At 46.1% G+C, this 19,682-nt stretch overlaps 1 protein-coding gene across 4 annotated transcripts in view; it reads left to right on the forward strand.

The window, feature by feature from the left end:
• PDE9A (phosphodiesterase 9A) overlaps window positions 1-5,808 on the forward strand; it is a 52,182-nt gene extending 46,374 nt beyond the window's left edge. For all 4 annotated transcript variants that reach the window (XM_009891344.1, XM_009891345.1, XM_009891346.1 and 1 more), the window contains 6 exons: window positions 22-178; window positions 1,350-1,463; window positions 2,132-2,236; window positions 3,704-3,832; window positions 4,018-4,113; window positions 5,758-5,808. In XM_009891344.1, coding sequence (XP_009889646.1) covers window positions 22-178; window positions 1,350-1,463; window positions 2,132-2,236; window positions 3,704-3,832; window positions 4,018-4,113; window positions 5,758-5,808 — 652 coding nt within the window. The remainder of the gene's footprint in view (window positions 1-21; window positions 179-1,349; window positions 1,464-2,131; window positions 2,237-3,703; window positions 3,833-4,017; window positions 4,114-5,757) is intronic.
• The last annotated feature ends 13,874 nt before the right edge of the window (window positions 5,809-19,682 follow it).

Genomic DNA, 19,682 nt, shown 5'->3' on the forward strand with positions numbered 1-19,682 from the left:
CATTGTTTTTCTTCACATCAGCTATCAGATAAATGCACGAACTGAGCTTGCGGTACGCTACAATGACATCTCCCCACTGGAGAACCACCACTGTGCTGTGGCTTTCCAGATCATTTCCCAGCCAGAATACAACATTTTCTCCAACGTCAACCAGGACCAATTCAAACAGATAAGACAGGTATGAATGCTGCTCCCATCTGTGTAGTGCAAACTGTTCCTGAAGATGTAAGCACACACAGACTTCCCTGCCGTACAACGAGAGTGAATCATTCTCCCCAGAGGGTAGGACTGAAAAAGCCCCTCACACTGGAAGGATCCAAGAGGGATTCTTGGAAAATTTCCACAGCAGCACTCCCTGGAATGTCTTGCTGAGAAATAATGAGTACATCCTGACTATTAAAGCCTATGACATTTTTGGGGTAGATATTTATATTATTGAAGGAGCCAATTAGCTCTGACTGGGAAAGGATTAAGCTCTCATGGCAGAAGTTTATGCTTTAAGAGAACATTGTATTAATTTTAAGAGGGGCTTCAACATGGGAAAAGATTTACAACAGCAGAGCAGTGTACTGTTGGAAGAGGATCTGGTGGACTGGCAGTCATCACAGTTATCTCTGATACAGTGAACAATATGACAATTCCCATTAGAGCACTAAGGGCCAAAATTCAGTCTTAGTTCCATGTTACACCTTCCTTACACACCAAATGAAAAAGCGGACTAACGTAAGGGCTCAGATATTGGTCTGGTTGGAGTTACTGATTCTGCCAGTGTATGGCAAGCAGGCATGGGCCCCAAATGGATAGATCTGTATGAAAACCTGCAACTTTAAATTAACCATGTTTTCCCATCATAAACTCTGCCTAGAAAGAGGATACAGAGCTCCTAACATATTGGCTGCATCTGGGTATTCAAAGCCCTTAATCCAAGGAGGATAAGCACAGAGGATATCCACATCTACTGATCTTTGTGTCTTCTTAGGGCCACTAAGAGTCAGCAGCAAAACCCAAAGTGCTTTCCAAGGAGCCAAAAGTGGATCTTGGCAAACAGAGTGTAGCTTTTAACATACTGTTGTACAGTTTGTTTTTCCACAATTAGTGAATGAGAAAGGAAAAACCTCACTGCCTCTGGAACATCACACCAGTGTTACAGATTGATCCAACCATGATTTTCCTATATCATGAACTCTTTATAACCCTCTTCCAGTTTCAAGTCAGAAATTTCCCCTTTCAGTGTTAACAATGTAATGCATCTGAGGCTTTTTGTGTGTAAGAAAGACCCTACTTTGCTCTGCAATAGTAGACTTTGTAAAGAATGTCAAGTTAATATATGAACATATTTTCTTTGCTAGGGAATAATTACGTTAATCCTGGCTACAGACATGGCGAGACATGCAGAAATACTGGACTCTTTCAAGGAAAAAATGGAAAATTTTGATTACTCAAATGAAGAACACATGACTTGTGTAAGGAAGTTTTGTAGATATTATTTTTTCTGTGCATAGTGTGAAAGCTTGTAGATTAGCATTTGTTTAAAAAACAAGATTTAATATACATTATCAAAAATGAATCCTTCCTATGTCCTCTGCCCCACCAAAAAGAATTAAAATTTGGAAGTGCTCTATGTAAAATAGATTATTCCAGCATTAGAAATCCTGGAATCCCATCAAGAAAGAAAATATATTTACTCTGTCAGGATACAAATTCTTATTGTCCATTACTGTGGGGCAAAATGTATGCACAAGACTACAAACTCTGGTCTCCTCTGCTTCCTAATCCAGTCATCTTTGACATTCAGGGAGGCCTCTCCCCAGCTGCCTCTGAGTGCTCCGCAAGTGACTTCATGGTCATTTGTGGCTGAATCTTTTCATGCAGCAGATAAGCACGCATCCCACTGTGACACATCCCAGTGCTACAGATAGGGAAATCGAGGCAGAGAGAGGATAACTGAGTTACACAGGGTAACTGAGAGAGTAGAAAATAATGCAGATTATTTAAGACCTCTGATTTAATCCTAAAACTGTCCTTTCTGTTTGAAAACACTGCCTCCCGTTGCATTTTAAAGACACAGGTTCTGGATAGGGGAAAAGGGCTGGCGATAAGACTGCAGTATTAAAATATTATCCTCTTTCAGCTGAAGATGGTACTAATAAAATGCTGTGATATCTCCAATGAAGTCCGCCCGATGGAAGTTGCGGAGCCCTGGGTAGATTGCTTACTAGAGGAATATTTTATGCAGGTAAGAATGAGGGAGAGATGCAGTTGCACAAATTGCTGCTCTTCCTGAATGCCACCTCAGCTACAAGTGCTCTGCTGTCTGCTAGCTCAGCCTAGCTCTAGGATGGAAAGGCTTCTTTTACAGAAAGTGGGAGAAGGATGTCGGCAAGAAAAGCAGCTGTTTGGAAAGCAAGTGAATGCAATCGACTGTAATTTGTAGAGGAAAGGCCATAGCAACCTAGAAATCCTAATGCTAGCAGACTGAAGCTTGTTCCTTGTCAAGTGGCTGCTTTGCAAGTTCATTTGACATATAAATGATTTTTGAGCGAAAAGGGCAAGAGCAGTGGCAAGAAAGTTATCAGGTGAATGATAACAAATATCACACAGAAACTAGTTAAGATCATTTTCACTGTGTGTGAACATTTGCCTAAAGAGAAAGCAGAAAACTTGCTGAGGTGTGCAAAGTCAGACTTTAAATTCCCCAGATCATTGCTCCTCACTGGATTCCCAGCTGCACACAGTTTCTGATTGCTTAAAAAAGGATCGCTGGAAGAGCAGCCCTCAGCTGCCTCCTGCACACGGGCTCCTGAGCAGTGTGTACATGCTGCAGCAATGGGATCTCAAGAGACATACAGCAATGCTCTGAAGAGGAGATGGCAGAGCTTTCTTGTGTGTTTTGCCTATACGTTGATAGGGTGCATGCTGAGGAGTGCTTCTCACAAGAGACAGACACCTCAGATGATGTGTCAGAAACACTCCTCGCTCACTGCAACTGCAGCTTTTTACTTGAAATTACAGTATTGGTGTGCCTTACTGTTTTGGCCACCCAGCAAAAGCGCTATCTGCTGAAAGACACAATAATTGAGAGACAAAGTCTGCTGCAGGATATCTTTTTTGCACACACAGTCTGTGGCCTCCTTGCACGTGAACCCACATAGAAACAGCGAGTCAAGTAGATAGCTTGGTAAACTCACTGCAGTCAATGGAAATGTTCTCCATTGACCTAGCTAGTCAGAACTCGTTCTAATCATTAGTAAAGAAGGATATGCAATTTCTGGTGGAATAACTGAAAATAATCACTCTCTGGAGAGTGATAAGGAAATCAAAAACGTATTCTTTCTCTTCCAGAGCAGCATAAGCCATTACCACCTTTCTGAATGATCAGAAATATTTTACCTCAGAGGTCCCATGGGTTTGCAAAGGGAACCAGTTGGCCTCATTTTCCTGTAAAGCCTGGAGATCAACGCTTTCATGCCAGTACTGTGCAGATGTAACTGAACAGAGTTCTCTTTATTCAGATGCTTGATCTCAACAAATCAGGATACATTGGCCCGAGGGGAGCATATTGCTATTCTGTGCTAATCTTCAGGCACCACTGAGATCTGTATCTGAAGGCTACTGCTCTTTAGCTGGTGATCTACTTGGTACATTACTTTCCTCACGGGCTTCTAGCCGAGATTAATATCTGTTAATTCTGAATTTGTTCCAGAGCGACCGAGAAAAGTCTGAGGGGCTTCCAGTGGCACCATTCATGGACCGCGATAAAGTCACCAAGCCGACAGCACAGATTGGCTTCCTGAAGTTTGTTCTCATCCCCATGTTTGAAACTGTAACAAAGGTAAGTCACCCAAGCCCAGAAGCAGAAGTGGGGGCATGCAGAGCTTCAGTGTTTGCTCCAGCAGGTGTTCAGTTAGCCAGGGAAATGGGGATGTACAGTTCACACCCTGTCTTTCACCCCATTTCTAGCACGTACAAGTTAATGAATACAAAAGGAAAGGTTGATACTCTCTTGTTTTCACCTAGCTATTCCCAGAAGTGGAGGAGGTGATGCTCCAGCCCCTTTGGGAATCCAGGGACCGCTATGAGGAATTAAAACAAATAGATGATGCTATGAAAGAGGTAAGCGGTAAATATCTCTTTGATAAAGCAAACATTATGATTGAATAAGTCAAACATTTAATAGCAGCTTAATTCCGAAACAGTACAAATGCTTATGGCATAATCACAATCATGAGAAACACATTAATTATACCTGGCTGGAGAAAGGCATGTACCATGAGCAGCAAGTCTGCACAAGAGCATGCCCTTCAGAGTTGGCCAGGCACCACACAAGTATGGCCGTGGGAAGGGAGCTGCTTGCAAGAGAGGGACTTCAAGACATACCCCAGAAATAACCATCTGAGGGGTGTGTGTTATCAAATACCTTCTTCCTGGTGGGAGCTCCTGTCCCTGGGGTGGTGTTAACCTGGGCTAGATTGCAGCAAAATGTCCTGAGGTTGGGCAGTTCAAGGCACTGCACCACCAATGCATAAGTTTATTTTCTGGGAAGAAACTTCCACTCAGGTGTCTAGCATCAGGGATATGCTTGAAATCTGATGAGGAATTACCATCTAATACACAGCCCCCAGTAAGATTAAACACACAACCAATGAAGCCATTTTATGGCCCAGACTGAGTAGGGACCTCCATTTATGGAGTGTCTCTCATTTTGACACGTAAGGCTTAGGGGAGGTAGGATACACACGTAACCATCTTTGCTCTCTCCGGCCACGTCTGCATTGCCTGACGTGGCAGAGACCGAGGCCAGGCCCCAAACGCAGGTGCCTCACACCTGCAGTGCAGCAACCAGTGTGCTGACCCAGCCCCCGCAGCCTGTGACACTGGGTCTGCACACCTTCCTTGCACGCCTCTTCGAGTGCTTCTTTTCCCTGCCAAAGCAGACAACAATACCTGCCAAATGGCATCACAGCGTAGGGGTTTTCTGATGTGAACAAATTTATCATGTAGACAGGATACTATCAGTCACTCTGTCATTAAAATAAATTGGCAAGTGCCCTGGAGCACTAGTTCTGCTGATATTGTTTGATAGGTGGGAAATGAAGGTTCATTCACCTGATCACCCCTGGCTGGATGAAGGGAACAGCAGCTTTCTTGTGTAGCTCCCACCTCCTCCCAAGTGCTTTGGAGGAAAAGCCCCTCAGCAGCACAAATACTAAGGCTAATTAACCAAAAAGCACATACTTTGAGGACACTAAGTTATAAAGAAGAAAGTCTTTTAGGCATTCTTCAGTTTAGAGTGGAGCATTTCTCAAAGGAGGGAAGAAGAACTCAGATATGACTGCCAGACTTTCTGAGTCCCATTCATCTTTCAGGTTAAGCCAAGATTTTACTTCTGGTTTACAGAAGCTGTCAAAACAGAAATCTTCTACAAACTGATGGAGCTTTATGATGTGTTGGCATAAGAGGTCTTAGGAAAATAGGAGATGCCTGAATTCATAAATATCCTGAAACAAGAGGAGTTAGTTAATAATCCAAGAGCCTAGCACAGCAGATGATGAGAAAGACTGAATGCTCTTTACTCAGAACATACATCCAGAGCTGTTTGGATGAAAAGGTGCCTGTGATATACTAAGTTGCTGCCTGTTATTTCCCAAGAAATGTTGCACATGCCTTGTACAGAGATGAGCATTAGACTCACAGCAGCAGTGGAAATTAGCATGGTGTGAGTCAGGGGTATTAATCCTGCTTTGCTCTTCATTTCAGATGCAGAAAAAGAAAAGTGAAAGTTTGAACACCGGCAGTACTGAAAAGTGAGACGAAAAGGTCTTTGAACAAAACACAAGCCCTAAGGTTATTCTGTTTTTGAGAAATGCTGTATTTCCCAAACAGACGTGGTGGCCACGTCAAAATCCAACAGGGACGATGTAAGTGGAGAGGTGGCAGGCACGGATGCCCTGCCTGCCTGTCTGCCTGCCCGGGTGCCTTTTCTACAGCCTGCAGCCTTCTCGCACGGGCACTGCCGCCGTCGGGCACCAAGGGCTCCACTCGCTCCAGCATGCCTATCGCAGCCCCCTCGGCAGGACTCCCCCTGCGGACATTGCACAGGTTGCAGCACGGCTTGAATCTTCAGCAGATTTGCCTTTTTGGTGACCATGCTGACCACAGTCTGTAGAGACTAAGTGGAGTTTAGCTAAGGAGCCTTTTCTGGAAAATGATCCACTGGCATCCAAAAACAAAATAAAAAGTTGGTTTAGTCAAAATTATATATATATATATATATATATGTGTGTTTGTACAGCATTATGCTAATTACAGCATAGCTTAAGAGATGCTTATATTCTGACCAGGGTCCTGGCATATATTTTTGTTTGCCTAGTAGGCCCTAATGACACCGTTCTCTGTATTATTCTCTGAATTTTATAGTGTTCACAGTACATGCAGAAGCCCAGCATAGTGGATGCAATTTTTCTTTGTTTTGTATGCTAGAAGAAATCAGAAGAAACATTAGTGAGTTTGCCAGTTCGCTTTGTGGCCTGGTGCAGCTAGATGTCACGGGATCCTTCAGCACAAGCAAAGAAGGGAGCACAAAGCTGAAACCACTGTGCAAGCATCTTTTTATCCTAGTAGATGCAAAAAGCAACAACAAGAAAAACCTTCAAAGATGTACAGATTTTTTTTTTACTTTTAAACTGATCTGCTAAATAATATATTCTTCTACAGAAATGGCTGTTGTACTTGTTTTCTTTTGTGTATGTGTTCATGTGAGAACTATCTCTGTTCTTAAAGACAACAGTCCTGTGCAACCTGTTGTAGGTGACGCTGCTCTGGCGGGGGGGTTGGACTAGATGATCTCCAGAGGTCCCTTCCAACCCTGACCATTCTGTGATTCTGTGATTCTGTGATTCTGTAATGAATACAAGGTAAGGGGCTGTAAAAGAGAGGGGAGGGTCTGCTCTGCTTAAGAGAAGATTTAGAATCATTTTTTGTGGTGTGCTTGCATCATAATACTGAAAGAGCTTCACTGCCCTTGATGACTTTGTAAAGGTTGGGAGCCAAGCTCTGCTCAGTTGCAGTCACGCAAACGGGCAGCAGGCAATACTGTGACTGACTCCTGTGCACCACCTCGCCAAAGGGAAGCTAGAAGAAATCCCCCGTCCTTGTGCCTCTGAGAGGTGAGCCACAGCCACGTTGCTCACCCACCCCTGGTTTCTCCTACTGGGGAAAGGTTACCCTCCCTAGGGGTTTCAGCAGACAGGACCAGTTCCTATCATGGCATGGCTGCACCCTGGCTTGCTGGCATCCCTCCCCCCAGCAGCCATAGACATGCACCCAGCGAAGCGTCATGCGTGTTGCTCCAGTCCTCCTTGGCTCTGTTCCCAAGGCTGCCACATCAACTTTGCCAGGTGTGTTAGCAGTAAGGGTACCATTAGTGCTATGCTCTGCAACGTCCAAAGCCGCATGTGTTGTTTTAGTTTGTTTTTCAAAAAGAGGTGAGCAGGTAGGGGACAGTCTTTCCCCCCATGACCCAGGAAACACCTTAGGAAGCTCAGCCTCTCTGGCAGGTGTCTAGTACCAAGCTCACCTCTGAACAACAAGCCCTGCCTCCTGCTCTGGAAATTCAGATTTATTCTCCTGTTGCTTCTGCACGTTAATTCTAAGCGTAACTCTTGTTTCTCCCCCAGTGACATCTCCCATGTTTAGTCTCTTTCTTTTGCACAAAACTGCATTACTTCAGCTACTCTCCAATCTCTAAGGGAGATCAATACTACCTTGAAACATTCATCCCTCTACCTTATTCCTGCTTGCACATTTTCAGAGACCCAGGACAGACCCACAGCTAGTTCTCTCTGCTGGTGTCTCTTTCTGCCCAAGCTGCCTTCTCCTTTAAACAGCTTTTGGCGTGTGTGATTTGGGGCTTTCTGCTGCAAACTGGAAAAGAGTCTGGTCCCTGGATTTGAACAGTCCTGGAGGACTCCAAGGGAGATGGGAAGATCCAACCAAGCACAGGGTCAGCTCCAAGCTACACAGACATCTTCATGAATGGATAAACTAAACCCTAGTTTTGATTAACCTCAAGCTTTGAAGCCTGAAAGTTGGATCTGAATTACGTGGTTTGGGCCTTTTTTCTGTACTAAACTTTATAATCCAAAGTACATGGTGACCCAGATTGTTCTGGTGTGGAATTCTTCACTTCTTTTTCGCAAGCAAATCAAATTTACCATCTCTATTCAAGTGGATTTCCGTCACAAATCAGCTCCCAAAGCAGATGAGCTGTGCAGGAGCTATAAACAATTGCTTAGGATATGCCAAGTCCTGCACGGAGCTAGTTACATTAGATGAGAAAACCTGCTGTAGGGGCCTGACTGTTTCCTCCTCCCACTAAAACTGTTTGAGTTAGATCCTGATAGGAAGTTCTGTTTCAGTTGGAAGGATTTTCTCTAACCATAAACCCTAATCCAACAAGTATTTATGTATGTGCTTAACTCCCACAAGCCTAGTCATGAACCCTGGCCGTACAGTAGCTAATTGCATAGTGCAGGCTCCTCAGCTTTCTCTAATTGAAGTGCATGGGAGTCTGAGAATTCATGGCCCTTGGTGCTTGTTTTGGCGCCATCATTTTTAAGAGCAACCTGAGAACCATCTATTGGAGAGACATGATCAGAAGATGTTGGTGAAATCCCGCTGACTTCATTGGAGCTGCATCAGAAACGTGGAGAAGGGAATGCAACCCGTCCTCAGGGCTGCACTGGTGACTGCCATGATGCTGTAATGTGCTGTGCAGCTTATTGAAAGAATAGGCACCATCCAGGCTGCTATTCTGAGACAGATGTAAGAATGACCACATGCAATCACAACCAGCTATCGGTATAAATGGGAATACCACAGCATTTTTTAATCTCGTTTGCCTTTGTAATATTAGATTTCTAAGAGACAATCCTCCCAACATATGTTTAACCAAGGGGAGTGCAAGGCATTCTCTCATAATTCTAGTTTCTTATACTTTTCCCATAATATTTGGTGCTGTGATTCATATGGAAATTAACAGATTTGAGAATCTTGGCAATCAGCCCATTAAAATGTCACACATTTTCAGGATGACATTTTAAAACTACACTTAGCATGAAAATACAGTTTTTTGAGGCAGCCAGACAGATGTCTCAAGCGTGATTTAATCTTTTCTCTCCCTAATTCAACGAGTAAGAGTGAATATTATATCTCAGTGTTGTTGTTTCAGCTTACGGTAAGTGCTTGACAAAGAACTTTCTATGATCCGTTGCATGCATCTTTTCAGCATCATGACAGTGCTACATGCATCCCAGCCTTATGTTGCTACTCTTATGCTTGTGATCAAAGATGAACATGAAACAGGTTATAACTATTCCACGCCATTTAGCGTGGAAAACTAATGATGAGCCCCCAGATTTTACTTATTTTTTTAAAATTATGAGATCCCACAGCCCCATACTCACTGCATTTTTCAGGATGGCTTTCATAATCAGATCAAACTAAGGCTATAGCATAACTGCATGTCTTGGGAAGGAAACAGCTTTTTAAAAATGTGAATACCCTCACAGCAGCCAATTTGCAATGAATATTTAGTGTGTGTTAAATACACGGGTTATGTAATGCCAAAGAAGTATCTGTACATGGAAATTGTTAATCTCAGTGCTGCCTCTGAGCAGCAATAATAACAGCATCTGTTCCACACAGGAGCAAAGCGGAGTGCTGGTGCGGAGTATGATCCCATCAGGAGAAGCCCTGTCAAGCAGTGTTCAGTTTTCCTATTTAACCAGTGGGCTTTTACTGCAAACTGCCCCTTCCGGCTGGAAATATCTGCAGAAGAAGTCTTACTTTTCTGTCTGGTTTGTGGTATTAGAAGCACACACGCACATTTTATCCTCCTAACATATTGTTCTGTTTTGTTGTGAAGGTTTCTGTGAGAGAGCAGACACAGTGGGGCAAATCACTTACCCTACTAATTCAAAAACTCCCCATATTTACCTCTTTCCTGCACTACCATCTCCTTGATTTCCAGGTAGCAAGGCAGGGTATAAAACATAGCAACGTGCCTGTAGGTGACAAGGAGCACTCAGCCTGCAGGAAGGACATATGTGAAAGGAAAACTCTGATGCAGGGCCATCCAGCTGCTGCTCTCACTCCCAATGTAAAAAAATTACTTTCCAAGAGGCTGCTCTGGAGTCAGGCACATCCAAGCTCCAGGCTCTGGTCCAGAGGACACCAGGCAGGTCCTGCCCTCCTGAGCCACCCCTCTGTATGCACGATCCTTTGCCATGCAGCATCCTTGCAATTAAGGCTGTTTAGCGCTGGTGAACTGAAGCAAAGGCTTTCTAAAGTGTGTTTAAAACTGCTTGGATGCTGCTTTTCTAGGCAACATGGCAGTGCAGCGGGCAATCTCTCCTTTCTCTCAGCTCTCCATGGGAGTGCCTAGGCAGAGGTGACGTTCATACTCTGAAAAACTGGCTCATTGGAGTCCTGGTTGTGTGTGAGTGTTATGATAGCAAAAGAAACCACTAAGTCTTAATAATAAACCTAGCTCTGCCACTGGCCTCAAACACCACCTGGGGCGAGTCACCAAGCCAGAGCTTCCCTCTCCTTTCAAACACAGACCCACCTCTGTAAAGCACCTTGTGGTATTCAGATGTAAAACACTTCTCGCTGCAAGAACCAAGCGTTACCATATTCAGAAAATATTACTTCATAGAAACTTCTAGCCAAAAAACTTGTTAGATGTTCTCATAAATGAAGAACCTGTAACTGACAAGTCAAAAATCTCTTTCTTTGTGATCATGTTGTAATAGATCTGGCTCTTTGCTATGGGTTCTCACTATCTCACACACACCAAAAAAGCTTTCTGAGTATTTTGGCATGTAGTCAGGAATTACAGGTGTACTCAGACATGGGCACACACAAAAAATGGCTATCTGTAGACATTTTTATAATACCGCTCTTGGCTCCATTGCAAGACAAATTTAGAACCAGGAGGGCTTGGAAAGTGTAAACTAGTCTTGTCACAGCTAACATTTGGTATAATGTCTCTGAGGAAAAAAATCTCTGTTTTCCAAACTGTGTGGAAGCACACTTACTGCCTGGCTGACAGACCTGGCAGATCCTCTGCCCTAAAGGAAGCTCCAAGGTGACAGGGACGTGGAGCAGCTCTATTTTTTTCTAGGTGAAAATAGCTTGCTGATGGCGTTCTGGGCTCAGGACAGCTGGGACGTGCTCCAGGATGAAAAACACAACAAGAAAATCAACACAAAAATGTATACATCCTCCTCAAACCTGTGTGCCCAAGCCATGCCTTCTAGCATGCTGAGTTGATAGGTCGCCTGGTTGACCCCTGCAAGTGAGATGTTTCTCCAGCTTGTCCCACAGCTCTCGTGCCACCGGAGAGCTGCCAGGCTCTGCAGCCACCCCATAGCACACAAGGATGTTCTAAAGCACCTATAACTAATGGGCTTGTGTATGGAGAACTAACCCATATACCATGAGATACACGTGCATCTCAGCAGAAAGGCAGATCCAGACCTCTCTCTGGCCTGGCCTAAAACAGGAGAACATGCTGAGTCAGAGGGATGGGCAGCCAGGTCACCACGTGGTATGGGGACATAGCATCCCCTTATGACTTTTCAGTCTCAGATATTTTACGGGGTTTCCCAGGCTTTCCCAGCTGGGTTTAGTGTTTAGCTGTGCATGGCTCGCTCCTGGCATGGTGTCTCCGGCTGTTCATCTGCTGCCCAACCTCCCCTGGGGGTCAAAATGTCCCCCCACAAACAACTTTTGGTGATGGACACATTGGGCTCTGACCACTGTGGCTCTTGTGCCCAGCCATGACCGCCCTCGGCGGCCAGCGTTGCAATGGCTTCAATGTAAATGCCAACAACTGGTAAAGTGAAGGCCACACGAATGGGACATAGGCTCTAAGGCCATTCTGCTCCTTCCAGCTTCATATCAGGGAAGCTGGTTGAGGTTGCTTTTTGAATGGGAGCTTCTTTTTCAGGCTGGATAGGGTTTTTTTTCCAAGCACTTTTCCATCTGGCCCTGCAGTGCTTGGTCTGCTTTTCAAATCAACATGCTGGAAACGTAGGGGCCATGTTTGTGTGCCGCTGCAGTCAGTGCCTGAGGATCAGCCAGGCTTTCTGTCACATAAAAGCCACCTTGTCAGGCCTTCACATCTGGGGCCATGTTAAAATGGCACCGGAGGCTGAAATCCCGTCGTGTTGTTTAATTATAACTGTAGCCTACAAGTGGGCCTGTGGGTCTGAAAAGCGCATAGTGAGTCAGAGCCGGTGCCCACGCCATGGAGGGCCGCTCAGCAGCAGCCCAGGCAGGGCAGTAGCGGTGGCAGCACAGCTCTCCTTGTGGGCACTGAACCCCCCGGGGGACCAGAGGGAGCAGAGCACCTCTAGGCGCCATGAGAGTTTCTCAGCTCCCCCAGCCTCCCCCCTCAGCCACATCTGCCCCCGCAGCCACACAGGCTCATAAATGATGGGAACGAGGGGGAGAGGTGGGGAGAAACCCTCTGCTGGCCTCCTCACGGCTTCGGGAAAAGTGTTACAGGAAGAATAGAATAGAATAGAATAGAATAGAATAGGGCTGACCAAAAGCTGAAGCATGTTATTAAGGGCATTGTCCAAGTGCTTCTTAAACACTGACAGGCTTGGGGCATCTACCACCTCTCTGGGAAGGTGGGAAGATCTTCTGTTTTGATGAGCAAATTTCCCCCTCCAAAAAAAATTTCTGTACTAACTTGAAAGCTTGAAATTTAATTTTCTTTACTAAAAAAATCCTCAGATAAATGAAATGAACATTGGGAGCACTGCTTATATGTTGCTTCATTTTTGAGCTATCATTTCCCTTACAAAAACCATTATTAATTTCAGGCGAAGTTATCCTTGAAACAAACCAACCCACAATGTCCCTACTAGAAATGTCTTCTACCACATTTCCTTTGTAACATTTGAAACGTTCCACCACATTTCCTCTCCCTGCTTTGAAACAACCTGCCCAATTTGACTTCAGCCCACAGGCTGATGCATGGTGGCCCACAGCCATGGATGGGATGCCTCCTCCGGCACCCTCAGGCCCTGTGGAGGACAGCAGCGGGCAGAGGACGGGGCTTAGGCCAGGGGACCTGTGCCAGCAGTGGGTAAACACCTCACACCTGAGGGCAGGTGAGGAAAAGCCTGGGATGGGCACTGGTGGGCCCAGACCCCACTGGCACCAGGAGCTTGGTGACTCCTTCCCCACTGGCAGCTGCCCCCTCCAATGCTTCCCAGTACCATCCAGGGCACCCGGACTGGCACGGTGCCACTGGGGCTGGCCGGTGGGGTTCGGCTGCAGGGAGATAGCTGCTTATCTTGGGGAAGAGCTGAAGAAATATGTTCCCAAAGGTTATAGGATAACATGTCTAAAACACCATGTACTTCAGAAAGTTCACCGGGGCTATGTGCGTGTCATAAATGACAATTTCACTTCTTCCAGGCTGCATTTTTTTCCCTTCACTCAAGACTTTGATCCTCCTTGTCACGCTGGCTACTGTGTGTGCTGCCAAGGGCAGATCTCCAGCTGCAGTGACTCGACCTAGCTCCTTTGCTTGCAGAGGACACGCCACTCATTTTAGGGAAGGTGAGCCAAGGCTGTGTCAAACAGAGCTGCCGGAGGCTGGCCACGCTCGGCCGGAGAAGGGTGGTGAGCGTCGCCTCCATCTGGAAGGCAGCCTGCATCCAGGGACATCCTGCTTTTTAGAACTTCGGTGGACAAAAAGTACAGGAATCTCCCCTTTTATTTATAGTGTTTCATTTTATCCTACCAGCTATTTCACTTATTCGTCCTGTATGGTGATTTATTCATTGACCTGAGCTTCACAGTTCCATTCCCACCCATGCAGAAAGCATCAGTTGCTGCACAATCCCCGTGGAGTGCTAAGCACCCTTGTGAGAGACTGGGCTGTGGCAGGTCATCCTGCTTTGCCTGCTGGCAAGCGCATCTAAAGCAGCAAAAATGCATTCCTGGGCATACATCTTATATTATGTATGTATTTATGTCACTGTTTTGACTAAGGGGGAAATTGTGAACACACAGATAGTGGCACCCACCATTTTGAACTGCGCTGAGTTACAGCCATGCATATAGCTTCATTCAGGTGTTGTACAGAATCGAGGCTCAACGTGTGCTTTTTGCATGAAAATATATAAAATTAAATTGGAAAAGTTACAAGCTGATTAATATAAAAAGTTTGCACCAATTAGTATGGTAGAGCTCTTTCTTTCAAACATCAACTACGCAGGCTAACTTAGGAGGCTTACTTTTTTCAAAACTGAGATTAAATCTATTATTTCCAGTGTAATAACCTTATAACACCTCTCAATTTATCTCTAGGACAAAGGTCTTTTCTCATCCCAGCTGTTAAAATTTAACCAGGGAGACAATAATCACCTTGAAAGACACATTGCACATGGAGAGAGATTTGGTAGCGTGACTTACAAGAGGAACTCAAAGTTTGCAGAGAAAGAATTGTGTTTGCAGACTGTAAAAGAGAATAACAGGCCCTGGGACATTCTTTCAAAAAAGAGGGGAATCCTGTGCTGACCTGCATGGGAGGATTTGCTCTCCATACAGTGGGGTCAAAATCAAAACCTGTTTGCCAGATAGGGTTTGCCTATTTATTTATTTTTTAATTTCTTTTTTTGAGCCCTGCCTTGTTTGGAGCTCAGTGAAAAGTTAGTTTCCCCACCCTAAGTTATATCAGAATTCGCCCTCTGAATGTTCATTTACACAGCGCAATCTTCCTGAAGCTGCAGGCAGATGCCCCCAACTAGTTGCCTGGAAAATCATCTTCTCTGTAAACAAGCCAGATAATGAAGAGCAGATAACAGTGCCGGGATTAGCCCTGGGCATGTGTGCACATGCTGCCCTTACTCTGCTATCCCAACTGCTGCTGTATTTTTACCACCGGGTGACCGGCGGCATAGCCACGGATGCTCTGTGCTGTGGGGCTCCCCGTTCCTTCCTTGCTCAGCAGAGGAGGAGGAGGAGGTATCACAGAAGGCATTGCAGGGCAATCAGCAGCCAAGCCTGCTTACCATTTCCCTCAGTGCGCAGCAAGAGCATTTTGGTGTGCAAGAAGGGGAGGTTATTGCACTCCCAGCAAGGCCAGACCCCTTAAAGCACCGCAGTTGCACAGCTCACCTTCTTTGGGGGCGATAGACATGGCAATGACCAAGGTACTATACTGCTAGGGATGGCAGCACGCCTGTGACCTTGCTGTCAACACCAGCAGGTAGGGAAGCTGGCAGCTGCCAGGGCAGGGATGCAGCTATAGCAATAGGAAGAGCAAACCCGGCACCTCCAAAAGCCCCATCTCATGGCCCCAGCTTCACCTCCAGCCTTCCTAGAGGGGGAAGGGGTCCCAAGTTTGAGGCTGCACACCTCTCCTCTGCCAGCACTGATAAACCCGGGGGGTGTCAGGCTCAGGAAGGGCAGTGGAGTCCCTGCTGAGGACCTCCTGTTCCGTGGTGTCCATGCAACACGTACCTCCCACGGCAGTGGAGGTAAGAGCTGGCACTGCAAAGCCGGAGGGAGACAGGGCATTGGCACCCCTTACCTGGGCTGTGCGTTTAAAGAAAAAAACTGAGGACTGTGCTGGCCCCAACTAAGGAACAATGTGCTGGACACTACTGCCAGGTAACCAACACAGAAAATAAGAAGCACTGGTCACCTGGTCACAAGAGTTAAATGCCCTCGTGCTGTCGGTGTGTTTTTCAAGTTGCAATACAGCATTTAACAAAGTAGGTTTGGCAGTTAGATTTGCATACAAATTTGCATACCAGCCTCAATTAGACAAAATTCCAATTAAGCATTCAATGCATGCAAGGCTGGCAGATGCACGGGCCTAACAGGTGTACCGTTTTGTGCTGCGTGATGGCTGTGGTGTTTACATCAGACTTGGTTATCCCCTCTTCTGCCCACAAACAGATTCATTAGCTTTCATCAGCTCCATCCATTTCCCACGTTGTCCAAATTGGAAACCTTTTATCTTCACCAGTTTCTTATTTTTTCAGACTTACATTGTTATCTAGTCTACTCCATTAAGAACCCCTTTTTAGCCCATCTAAATGTATTCTCATTTATGTAAAAGCACCATAATAACAAGGAAACATATAGAAGCCTGACATTTCTTTTCATGCTGTTACTTACTGTTCAAAATGTCCTAGAAAAATATTAACAATGTGTGCTTTTTCACAGGTGAAGGGGACTAATCCTTTGAAAGGCCTCTCCATCTTTGGAAGGTGCTGCACCAAGCAGGCCGTTTCATTATCCTTTTGCAAAACACATTTAAATCCCTCAGATGACACCCACATCAGTCTCCTTGCTCCCGACTGCACAACCGTTATGTTAAAGAACTGCCAAGGGAGGATCAGAAGAGAAAATTATGCAAAATTTTTACATTTTCTGATTCTTAAGGAGTTAGCAGTTAGCCACTATTTTCAGTGATTACATGGTGCTGGCAATAAAAAACTTTTGTAACTATCACATATCTGTAAAAGCCGCTGGTCACTTCAAATGTCTCTGCCAGGAATACAATTCCGTAAGCAATGTACATCAGCCACCCGTAGGCTCCAGCTCGGAGTGGCCCCACAGGCGCAGCTCCCCGGAAGGACAAGCAAGCTGCATGGCCACTAACACCACAACAGCTAAAGATGGAGGCAACGCCTACCCTCTCGACAGTGAGACCACCAGTATTTTCTCCCCCAAGATCAAGTCGAGATTAACCAGTTAGCAATTTTACTGCAATCACAGATCCTAGTGAGGCTCTCCAGTGCGAATCATCCCAAATGGGTTGGCTCAGCTGCAACCCTGACCTCAAATTTTAGACTATATCTATCAAATCTAAACAATGATCTAGCTCTAATAAGGACACTTCTGCAGTGGTTATCCACATAGTACCGAAAACAGTAACATTTCACTGGAAGCCTCTCAGTTTAAAGTTCATCCAGCTTTCTCCAGGGACAACCATGTTTGTCCTGGTTTGAGGTAAACCAGAACCAATGTTGTTCAGTAGCTTTGCTTCTTAGCTAGGCCTCTTCTAACTACTGAAATTAACAGCATATTGTGCAGACAATGTTCGCTCTCTCAGAGTGACAAGACCAATGTTTATAGCTGATGCCAAGGTAAGAACGTCCCTCACATCCCCAGTAGCCAATTTGGCCTAAACCACGACAGTGTTCCACCAGGAAACAGACATCTGTAAGGATAAAATGGAAATGGGTGTCTCTCCTTCCTGGGAGAAGTTAGAGTAGATGTCATTAATTCTCTTTTCACTTTTAATCCCACATAGTACTTGCTGCTGGAAGAAGACTTCATACTATGATAGCCCTGGATTGCTGGGCAGTCTGCAAATGTTAGGAGGAGCATGGTTTCTACCTCATAGCGTTAACCGAATAATCTGAAATGGGACATAAATGAATTCAAATGGTAAGAGGAAGGAACAAAGCTTTTTGCAACACACACCCTAGGATGAGTGCGCAGATGACAGCACTCTGCTGATGCTGAATGTTCTGCAGGGGTGGCAGATGGCTCCTCCCGCCCTCAATTCCTCATGTAGGCCCTACTCGTTAACCTCTGTGGGAACACAGTGCTGGTGCCATCTCTGGTCACCGAGAGATCTGGGGGAGAAGTCAGGAAAGTCATAGGGGTGCAGAACCCAATCAGTAAAACACTAATTACATTTCTCCAAAATGAAGTTGCTAGTCCAAACCTCTCTGCATTTTTTTCAGCTGAAGTTTCTTGCTTGGCTCATGGCAGTGACGGTCACAGCATGTTTCTTCTGCTGTGGTTCAGCAAAGATCTGCTGACTGCACCAACCCAACCCACAGCAGTGTACACAGGGGCTGGTGCAGCTCCTTTACACCTGGAGAGAATCCTGCCGCATAACGCTGTACAGGGGGGATCTGTTCGCTTCTCAGAGAAGCTTGGCTGAAAGCACCGATCCAGAAAGACTTTCCCTTCTTCCCCGAGACCCTGCTGGGCCTCGTGTTACTCCTGCCTGTTCAGCTTATCGGTTGATTTTAAATCAGGATAATTTAGATAGGCTTTCCTCCTGAATTACATAATTTTATTGCAAGTGGATGAGCTGACTTGGGAACACTGTGCTCAGCTCAGCTAAGAGCAAAGAGCCCATTAAACCCACAGGGACAAAGCAAAGCACACTGGGGAAAAAAAAAAAAACAAAACCCACAGGCTGCATTTGCCCTCCCCAGGGAGGGCTTTTCCTGTAAATGGGGGTGTACTTGACTAACCATGGGCAGGTGAGCTGGAAATCGGTGACTACTGCTGCCCCGGGGAGCAGGGCAGAAATGTCAATGCAGGGTCGGGCTCACACCCTTCACCACCTCCTGGGTGAGTAAGGGCTTGTTGAAGCACCACCCACTGCAGGGGTGATGTCGCTGTGTTTCTTCCCAAAAGGAGCAGCCTTTCCTCCTGCCAGGGCTGTAAACAAGCGGTCAGCACTCACGAGGACTAAAGTCCCTTTGGTTTGAGGCCCTGAGGGACCTCATTCAGCTGTGTCTACCTGGTACGTTACCGGCTGATAGGAGATTGCTCTGTCCCGATGGGGAGCCCGCCCAGTGTCAGCTGGGTGTGGGTGATGGCTGGGCAGCTTTAGATAGCATGCTGCTGCCAACTGGGTGGACCAGCTCGGGAGCAGCACTGCCAGTCAAGCTGAGTGCTGGCTGGCTTTTCTGGCATCTGCTTCCGCAGAAGCTCTCCACGGCTTTAAAGGTGGCCAGGGTTGGGATCAGCTCCCAGCCTCAAGTGATGCTATCTGCCCACCTGCCTCCCCTGCCTGCAGCTCAGGAGCAGGGAAAGATGGCAAAAGCATGCGAGAAACACGGTCACAAGACTTCCTTCTCTCTGTATAGGTACAGCAAAGGGCTATGATTACGGGACTGGAGCATTTTTCTTACGAGGAAAGGCTGAGGCACTCGGGTCTTTTTAGTCTGGAGAAAAGAAGACTGAGGGGGGATCTTATCAATACTTATAAATACTTAAAGGAAGGGTCCCCATACTTAAAGGGGGATGGGACAAGTCTTTTTTCAGTGGTGCTCAGTGATAGAACAAGAGGTAATGGGCACAAACTTGAACACAGGAAGTTCCACTTAAACATGAGGAGGGACTTCTTTACTTTGAGGGTGGCAGAGCACTGGCACAGGCTGCCCAGAGAGGTTGTGGAGTCTCCCACTCTGGAGACATTCAAAACCCGCCTGGATGCTGTCCTGTGCCACCTGCTGTAGGTGACCCTGCTCTGGCAGGGGGGTTGGACTAGATGATCTCCAAAGGTCCCTTCCAACCCCTACCATCCTGTGATCTGCAGGGAGAGCCTGATACCTGTCACTTCTGTTAGTGTGATATGAGATGCCAGAATCCAGACTGGGCGCTGCACCAAAGGACAAGCAGCATGCACGCAGGGGAATTGAGCAGAGGAGAAGACACATCAGACCAGAGGGACAGCTGGAAACAGGGCTCTGACCGCTCACGCAGTCCTGCGTCCCCCAGAGGGCACACCAGCCTCCTTCCCCTGCCCAGCAGGCAAGAAGCAGCTCTCGCTCTGGCACGTTCCCAGAAGGGGATGCAGCAGGAGGTCCCTGGGTCCCCCACAGACTGGGGAC

Source organism: Charadrius vociferus, unplaced genomic scaffold (genome assembly GCF_000708025.1).
Source record: "Charadrius vociferus isolate BGI_N301 unplaced genomic scaffold, ASM70802v2 scaffold298, whole genome shotgun sequence".
Classification (NCBI taxonomy): Eukaryota; Metazoa; Chordata; class Aves; order Charadriiformes; family Charadriidae; genus Charadrius; species Charadrius vociferus.